General features: G+C 38.8%; 1 protein-coding gene across 1 annotated transcript; it reads left to right on the top strand.

Annotated features, from left to right (window-relative positions):
• The first annotated feature begins 6,918 nt into the window (after positions 1–6,918).
• LOC119648509 (gram-negative bacteria-binding protein 3-like) lies at positions 6,919–9,042 on the top strand. The gene has a single exon (XM_038050278.1). The coding sequence runs from the start codon at positions 6,919–6,921 to the stop codon at positions 9,040–9,042; it is 2,124 nt and encodes a 707-aa protein (XP_037906206.1).
• Positions 9,043–10,182: the final 1,140 nt, after the last annotated feature.

Below are 10,182 nucleotides of genomic sequence, written 5' to 3'. Positions count from 1 at the left end.
ATCACTTTGCTCATATATTCTACACTATATCTAGATACAATTTATGCAAAAAAAAAAAAAATCGATTTGGTGGATCCGACACAAGGGACGACCTCCTTAAGTCTGATGCCGACACCAGGAAAACAACATCTGGAAGAGCCGAGTCCATGACAATAACAAAGAAGAGTGACAAGAGGGTTTTTCCTTGATGAACCCAAACGAAGACACGAAGCGGCTTTGATATACCCGGCACACTTCAAACTTTACACTTCCTATCGATGCATACCACATCTTAGTTAGCAAAGACGACGTAGGAGCAGTGGAAAACGGTCCGAGAAGTGATCAGTCAGCGCCCTCTATAACTTCAGACAAATAGAAAACCAGGAGTTTGACGCTTCAGGTGTGAAAGGATTTGTATACTTCTTAAATAAAAATATCTCAGTGAAAATTTGTCTCAGCTGTAACAAGCTCATAATATATACAATTATTACAGGGTGTTTCAAATCAACTGGACAAATGGTATGTTAGGTATAATAAAATTTTGTTACCAGACCATTTTATCCTAAGCGCTCAATTTGTAGTTCTTAAAACACGTCAAATGGGAACTTACCCATTGGAAAAATACCTCAATTGCCTGAACCCTAAGACAAAAATTAGGTAAAAACCTTTCATGATATTAGATAATCCAGATAATTGACCTTTTTTAACTTTGATTCATTGGAAGACAGCATTAACATTTCAGTCTAATTGAGTTTTAATTACTAAAGGTTCGTAAGGGCAGTTGAAATAGTTAATTTCTTTGAACCTTTCCTTGGTAATTGTGGGTAATCTGTTTTCTACGTATTTAGTTTACCATTATTAGAATAATGAAGGCTCAGGTGCAGCCGCCCTAACCTCCGGCTGAGGTTCTCAACAACCTCAGAAAGGAGAAGAAGGTGATTAAAGCCAAACCGTTGGCCAATGCCCCTAAAACTAGGAGGGCTACGGAGGCAAACCGTACGCCTGCACAAACTATGACATACCCTGATACTGTTTTGGAGGCCCTAAACCCAAGTTAAAAAAACTTGGCTTTGGAGGTGGTACCCGGTGAGGGTGCTTCGGTGGTGGTGAATACTGTGTGGCTCAACTTAAATTCCATGATGAAACTTCATGGAATCATATCTCTCAACATTCAAAATGTATTCCAATCTGTACAAGCTAGCTGGAGGAGTGTGAAAGTCCTTTTCAAGGGCCCTGTTAGTGCCAACACGCTGGTCCAGGATGCCTGTTTGACCTCCCTGGGCTTTAGAGCATTTATACCTTTTAGATGCGTCTGCACGTATGGGGTGATCAGAAACATGCCTCTCTGTTATAACATGGAGACGATTGTGGATGCTAAATCGTCGGTTAAAATCGTTAATGCTGAAAGACTATCTCGTAAAAGTCCTAGGCCGGGTGGTGTTAGAGTTCCCTCGATCAATGTCAAGGTGACTTATCTGGGGAATGACCTGCACGATCATATCTTCTTTGCCTACACTAGAATGGAGGGTGCCTATTTCAAGTTAAGGAAAGAAAAGAGTTGAATATATTAAAAATGTTGAGATTGCTCCGATCACAACCTTGACGACGCTATTCGGGAGTCTAACAACTACTATATCCCTCTTATGAGTTCGGATAACTATGACAATCTGCTCTGCTCTCCCCCTGATAAAGGAAGCTCTGGTACCAAAAATACCACTTTGGACTTAAATAGGGCTGCCAGAGTTTCAGCCAAATTTAGCAATGTCGTGAAAGGGAAAAGTCCGAGCTTCACCCAGCAGAAGTCCCCTGTAAAAACACTGCCCAATGTTTTCAAACCAAGTGATTCCTTTACCCTTCACGCTGTAGCGGTGGTGAAAATACTATAGTATGACATTCGAAGCATTAAGGCAAAAAAAAATAGCTTCGATATTCTTGCGGTGCAAGAAACCTACTCCTTTAACCACGCCTTCCTCTCTAAATTCATCTTTGGATTTAACCTTATAGCTAAATTTAGGGAGGACAGCTATAGTGGTGTCATTTTAGCTTTCCGTAAATCCATTCGCTTCCGCGAATATAAATATTATTAACATTATTTTAACAGGTATCGGTATGGAGAGTATTTTAAGGACAAGATATCATGTGCTTGGAATACCAAATTTATATTTGGGTTGGATAGTCCTTGAAGTAACTGACCCTTTTCGGTCCCGCCCTCCTCGACTACGCAGCCAATATCAAAACTAACTTTTATTTGATACTCCACAGTAATGAATGTATGGGGACCCCCTCTTAAACTCGATGTGGGACTATGTTACTCACAGCATGCAAGGGGATTCACACATCCTACCTTTCTACCAAATTTCGTATCAATACAGACAGACAAACAGACCGACGAACCGACTTTATTAAGGTTTCATTTTACATAGCACCAACCACCAATAACATCTACGACGACGAAATCCGCGCACGGTTGTTGGCAATCAACAGAGCCTATTTGAGCTTAAAAGAACTGTTTCTATCGAAACCGCTCACTATAGCGTCAAAGCTCTTACTGTCCAAGACAATGGTCTTGCCAGTCTTCATGTTTAGACGATGACTATAATGTTTGTTTGGACAACTAGCGTAACACGTCATGATCACAACCGAAATGAAGATACCCGCGATCATTATGTGGTTGCACCGATCGTTTAAATATTGCGAGAGATGTGTCTTCACTTGCCGAGATTGGTCTAAACATTAAGGTTGATGGGAAACGATCAAAAGCCCAGCCGAAACAACAAGGCGATCCACCCATCCAGAGTACCAACGCAAAATGGTGATTTAGGAACCTCTCAAAGACGTTGAGATCCACATCACCTTTGGCAAAATGGTTCAACCGATCATGACAAGCCCACTCTGCTTATGAACGGGACAAAGATTGAAGAAGAAAACCTTCACGGGAAGTGATCTAGTGGTCTTGCAAGACTCCTCCTTCTCCTCCTGCAATAATTTCCGTCAAAACATTTAAGCTCCATCGGTTTTGATAACGTATCTTTTTCGTTTAAGAAGTTTAGTTTAGCTAGTCTAAAATATGAATACATTTGCGTTCAATATACCTCCTATTTTGCGAATTACGCATTATCTACGAATCGTTTCGCTCACGCTGCGCCTAGAGCAGAAGTGAAGCGGTCCCAACGAGTCTGTGCCTCTGTCCTGGCACGAAACCGTAAATCGTCATCACCTTTTAAGTTTTGATAACATATTTCACCATTCACCCCACCAGTGACTATGGCGAAAATTTAAAACTCCTGCTTAGGTTAAAAGATATTCGACTGGAAATAAAATATTTTCAATGAAATTACGATACGATTTGCTCTGGAACCCAATTGAATTAAACAGCAACATTTTGAGAAGTCAAACAACATCTTATATATAACAAGTCGGAATACCGGAAGCTCCCGCTTCGGATATAAAGGTTTTGTGTTTATCTTATCTAAGAAATTTCAACGTACACCCCGTATACAGCTACAAAACTACGAGACATACGTACATATTACAGCCGTAGATGTTACGTTCACCCTAAACAAACAAACTGCCTATTTTCGAATACTGTACACATATAGGCATATATATAGATTGATCGTACCCATATTTCCGATTTACTTCTTGTATCTATCTGAATTAGGCACTACCCGCAAAGTCCATTAGCACGCATATAATATATACCTACATACACACATGTCTCGTTGGAATAATTGATATTCATATATAAATGATTAAAAAACTAAAACAAAATAATTCTTTTCCACCCAATTCATACGAACTTACTTCGTTGTGGTATTGACGAATTGATATGTGATGATGACGTCATGCAGGTTGTAGAGTGCACGAAATTCACGAAAAATTGTAAAGTTTTACCCCCTATAACTTCGTTAATAATAGTTTGATTTTCTTCAAACTTCACCAAATTGTGCGTTATGTTCTTCTTTATACGCATGCCAAATTTTGTACTTTTGGGATGAACATAAGGGGGGTGCCCGGTAAATTTCTAAAATGTGGAAATATACTATTATTAACTTTATTTGTGCAGACATCGGAACCGGATATATTTTGAGGCCTAGATTTCGTAGAGATGCACTACTATGATTTTTTTCAGATTTTTCGGTTGAATAGGTTCTGAGAACGAGACCTGTTACACTTTTTGATGGTCATATTTTGAGCCCTCACTCCCCTATGTTGCACCCAATATGAAAAATTGAACCAGTTTCGAAAAGTACTAATTGAGATCTTTCATTTGATATCGCACATGGCTACATTCTGTGAAAAAAAATTTTGTATCCTCCTTTCACATGTATGGGGAGCCCCCCCTTAAACTTAACACAAAATGGCGTCAGTTGCTGCATGTAAAGGGAACGGCAGATCACATACTCCTACTAATTTTCGTGACGATCGGTCCAGCCGTTTCTGAATAAATCGGCTGTGACCGACACACAGACAGACAGACAGACAGACAGACAGACAGACGGACAGACAGACATCGAATCGATTCTAATAAGGTTTTGTTTCACACAAAACCTTAAAAATCAATTGCTGTTCGTTAGTCTCGCTAAAACTCGAGAACGGCTGAACAGATTTATCTTATCTTAGTTTTGAAATGTCCGTGGAGGTCTAGGGAAGGTTTAAAAGGTGAGAAAAATTCGAATAATTGTCGGTAAAACCCTAAAAACAGCACTTTTCTTCTTCCCATATAAACGTTTTTTTCTAAATAGAATTTAGAGTCAATTTGAACTTTATTGATATTCAATAAAGTTCAATCACTCACTGTGTTCATCGGACCTCATATTACAGCTATGAAACGGACAAATTATTTAACGCAACTAGAAATATTTGACAACCAAGTAACAATCTTTTATTTCTAAAAAGCCAAAAGACATCAAAGGTTTCACAGCTCAGAACATGTTGTATTGGAAAATAGAATTTCGGTTTTTAGTATTTTTGTTTCGCACCGTTCTATAAATATTTCAAGACCAAACTAGACTACCTAGACCTAGACTAGATATTAAGTTTTGTTACAAATTAAATTTCTGAACGCAACGAAAATATTTGACATTAGATTTGACAACCAACTAATATGTCAATCCATCCTGTTGCACTTTAGAAGACGGAAAGAAGTATTACGATATTGCGTTACGATATCTATGAGTGCGTGAGAACTTTCTTTACTTTGACGATCCTTTGTGATAGTGACATTCCAGAAAATGTGCTCTTTTTGTGATATTTTGCGATTGTCACACTTTACTGCTAAGTGAGCGAAGAATTTTCTCACTTTGATTATTTACCATTTACGATGCCGAGGAGAAGACGACTTGTCTTAGGTCGTCGCAGTCAATCAAATGTGCGAAGAGCTACCTCACGTGCTAACCACAGTTAGATACTAGACAGCTACCACACTGCGAGTACGCACGATTTCAAATTGTTTTGCCCTTGAGCATGAGCGAGATGTAACGAAAATCCGATCTGCTGTGTTTGACATACCGACCGGACTTGCCAATGTATTGGTGAGATTGGCAAGTTTTTGCTTATGTATAAGTGAATACGTGAAACAACTTTTTGCTATATGGGTGAGCACGCCGTAGTACCAGAATAGCAAAAGCTCACCGATCTCTCTCTTACCAATACGATTTGACGAAGATTATGCCTTTTCCTTGTTTAGCGTCTCTGATGTGTACAGATAAGCTTCTGCAAGCACATTCGCAAGTGGGGTCATTTTAGTGTGGGTACTGCCTATAGTAGATCTACTGTGGTATTGCTATGTCAGAATTGCGTTATTTAGTGAGTGATAATGAAGTAGGTAGGCTTAGAATGCAACGAGTTCTTGCACATCAAACACAACAACAGCAATCGCGACATAATGAAATTGATCGAATCCGCAGACGGAATGCTTCACAATATGCTTTTTTATTAAATACGGATTCGTTTTGTTTGTTTTAAAATTATTTTATACAAAAGTTTAGGTCTTTCATTTATCGATTGAGGCAGTACGAAGTCTGTCGGGTCAGCTAGTTTGAAATAATTTAATCGCTGGAAATCGCACTCAGAGTCAAACAACTTTTTTGAGGTCTTAGAGCTATTACATATATTAGTTTACTTTATTTTTAGTTAAACTTTCATGTTTTAGCTATGATTCGAGATTTATTTCAGATTGAATCGTAATTTTCGAATTATTTAACTTTAGCATTTTACATGCGACAATTTCTTTCAGAAATTAAAATGTTAAGAAACGAAAAAATTTACTTAATATTTTTGCTTAGCATTGCATGAGGAATTGCCTGGCCGATATTTTTAATCACCCTGTACAGAACGGCAGCGGTACCTTTATTTGCAATGCATGTTGCTTAACCGATTTACACATACATGCTTTAATTGGAATCGCTCGAAGCGAACTTGTTCGGTTCTCTTTATTTAATTACAGTAGGAACCGATTGTTCTTATCACAAAAAGTACAAATCCGTATAAGCAATAAAATCTAAATAATGACGGATTAATTGTGCTTAATCCCGGAAATTTTCTATACATAGGTCTCTGAGGTTACAGCTACGCTTGAAGATTAACACTACCTAGCCGACAATCCCACAGTAGCGGAAGAAGCACAAAGATGAATACAGAGAACCTAATTCTCAATCAACCTGGTCATCGAACGTTATTTCCTCCCCTTCAATTTCATTCATTTCTCTCATCCCAAACGTTTTTTATGTCACTCTTAGTGAGGACCAGAAGAAAATTGAAGGGAAACAATGGGCGAGATAACCACAGAACCCTAACCAAATTCATCGATTTACATGTGACTCTTGGAGCCTCCAAATACCGAATCTGAGGAATACCATCTGCATATTTTGATCTACCAGAAAATGAATTTAGTATTCCGTTATCAGTTGTAGATGGGAGCCGGTTGTTTGCAATATAATGCTCTCTGAAACTTTCATCACTGGCTTAACTTTATTTCTAACTTTTATTCTGAATTTTAACCGTGCTAAATCGCAACATACTGTTGTAAGTGCACCAGTGTATAGAGAAGCTGGAGAATTTGAAGTGTTTTGCCCAAGCGGTTTCCGGGTGATAATTCCAATTGATAATGGCATCACTTCTGCGACTTTCACAGGTACGCACCTGAACGAAAGGCATTTGGAAGTGACTAGATGGTTTGCAGATGTAACCCCGAAAAATGGTTTACTCACATTTGAAAACAGCACAGCGAATATTAAGATGGGAGATGTAATTTTATTGGTCATAAACTTGACGGCATTTGGACAGGAAAAGAACTATTTATGGGATAAAACCGTTGTAGGAGGTAAAAATGCTAAACCGGCTGCTGAATGCATGCCATGGAAAAAAGTTCTACTAAACATTATGGAGCCAAGTTCTGCGAAGTCTGTTTTCGAATCTGTGCAATTGGCTGTGTTCAAACAAAAAGGGTTCCAGCTATCACTTCCAGCAGAACATGATGTCAAATCTATGACTTTCAAAGGAAATCTATATAATGAGAACGGTACACTTCCAATTGATATGTGGACTGCAGATGATGTGCGTCCACAAAATGGGCGACTTATTTACACGAACTGTGTATCAAATATTGAAATCGGAAATGTGTTCGAATTCGAAGTAAACCTCATTAAATTTGACCAGGCACAGCGTTACATGACTGGCACATTTGTGGTTTTTGATTACATTTCCGATACTAGAGCTGAATGTAGACTATCGGTCGCAACCCAGAGGAAGCAATTAGGTCCTGACGCGGTGAAAGTCGATGTGTTTTTCCCAAGTGGCTTCCAGGTATCGATCCCCGCAGAAAATAATATCACCTCCTTGAATTTCACTGGCAATCTCAACCGAGAATTAAATAATTTTGAAAGCAATACGTGGACTGCCTACGATATACGCCCTAAAAATGGTCAGCTAACGTTTGAAGACAATACATCAAACCTCAGAATTGGAGATGTAATATATCACCGAATAACTGTCACTGCATTTGGACATAGAAAACAGTACCCAGATAGGGTACACACAGTAACGAGCTACGTTAATAAAGTAGGACACAGCAGTAGTTGGCAGGCTCCTCCGACGAATGACACGAGTGCTGAATGTAAGCCATCGATAACAGCGGTGAATGGTGTTCAACAGAAGTGCGCGGAGCGTTTAATATTCGATGAGCAGTTCTTAGGGAATCGAATCGATACCTCTAAATGGACTCTACAAGAACGTTTTGGTGGTCAGCCTAACTTTGAATTTGTTACATATTTAAGTCACCAAGATGTGATTTACGTCAACCGAGGCCATCTTTCCATAGAACCTAAACGCATGACCGATATTTATGGAGATAATATTTTCGACCCCAAATTCACTCTCAACCTTCAACCAGATTGCACTGGAAAACTAGAGACAAGTGATTGTATTAGGACAAATGCTGTTGATATAATACCCCCAATAGCATCAGGTCAAATTACTACAAAAGGGTACTTCAGTTTTTTGTATGGTTCAGTTCAAATTAGGGCTAAGCTTCCCGATATTCCTTGGTCTTCCGTACAATTCTTCCTGGAACCTTCGGAGAATGTATATGGCAAACATAACTTCAGTCCTGGACAAATGCGAGTGGCGTTCGTTACTGGTTTGGATACATGCACTCTTTTTGGCGGTATTATTTCCAAAGGTGACATCTCGTTTCGAAGCCAGCGTATTCATATGTGCCAGAAATCGTGCAGTAATAATCAAAAATGGAGTTCCAATTATCATACTTACGGTTTAAAATGGACCCCGAACTCCATCTCTCTGTCCGTCGATGGAGAACAATATTGCGAAATAAACCTTAACCTCTTACCACCAACGATGGACACGGCAACATTCAATCAACCTTTTCATTTAACGATTGGTCTAGGAATTGGCGGACATATCGAGTTTGACGACGGACTACCAGATAAACCATGGACCAACCTTGATGCCAAAAGCATGCTACAGTTTTGGCGAGACATTAAAGAAAAACCTTACCCTAGAGGAAAATTGGAAGTTGATTATATTAAAGTCTTCACTGTATAGGTATTATCCGCGATTTTGATCGAGTTTATTGCAATTATAGAATATATTTTGTATGAGTACCCGGCATATGTTGAAATAATATTCGGAAAAACAAAGTTCTTTTTTTTCAATTTTTATACTTATCGAAAGGCTTTTGTTCAGAATTATGCAACGTATCTTTTGTTTAAAGATTGAGGGAGTCCTAAGTCAATATGAAATATTTGTAATTTTTCCGTTTGCCACCTGTAGAACATGTGAACATGTAAAAAGTGACGGCAATTTCTGCGAATGTAACATTGCGGTGCAATTACCGTCGGAGCTGGTCAACCAACGATTGACCTGATGATCCTACAGCATCTAAATATGGTACACCTCAGAAACGATTACTGGTTCCGGGATGAATTTCATGTTCATACATAAGTAGGGAAATTGGTGGTGATGGTTTTGTTGATCTCCAATCCGATTCTGCTTCCCTTCTTCTCCAAATCTGCCCTAGTTCTATGATTCGATAAATGCACAAGCAGATGCCGTCAGCTTAGTTGATGTGTTTCAGGAGAAAGGAAAAAGAAGGATGAGTTTCTAATTTTATCAAATGTATTCCTTCCTACGATCGTTCTTGGTATTCTCGATTATTTGGCCAAGAAAACTTCAGCATTTTAGGTTCTAGCTGTCCCCCATAACTGAATGCCATAATTCAAAAATAACTGACTACTTTAAAGAAAGGAGTCTTGCTGCAGGTTAGATTTTCATCTAGGATCAATTATCCAGTGAAGACTTCTGGCTTCTATCATTATTCGAGTTCATTTGGTTTTAATACGCCGTTTCTAGGTTAGGCATCTATTGAAGTGGAGACCTCAGTACAAACTTCTTCTCCTCAACGTTTATCAATCGCACATGCATCTTTCGATGTAGTGATTTGGCGGTTTAGCTCATTTCATTTTATCCCCCATCTTTAGGCCAACCGTCCCCAATTTCTCCTGATGCAGTTCGCGAGGCACAATTCTGAGATTTATATACGTGTGAGGTTAAAATTGCTACTCATCTGTCGTGTGTGAATGTTGATATGAGAGTTGATATTTGTTGGATAGTACATAAATGCAATCTGAAAAACCAACATAAAACTTGTCCAAGAGCGGGGAACTTCAGTTCCATTGATGGATT

The sequence above is a fragment of the Hermetia illucens genome, chromosome 2 (genome assembly GCF_905115235.1).
Source record: "Hermetia illucens chromosome 2, iHerIll2.2.curated.20191125, whole genome shotgun sequence".
NCBI lineage: Eukaryota > Metazoa > Arthropoda > Insecta > Diptera > Stratiomyidae > Hermetia > Hermetia illucens.
Note: the sequence above shows the minus strand (reverse complement) of the source record. Positions and strands in the feature narration are given on the sequence as shown.

Bases quoted from the DNA above. Each gene is read 5' to 3' on its own strand.
- LOC119648509 (XM_038050278.1), top strand. From the start codon at position 6,919: ATGCTCTCTGAAACTTTCATCACTGGCTTAACTTTATTTCTAACTTTT.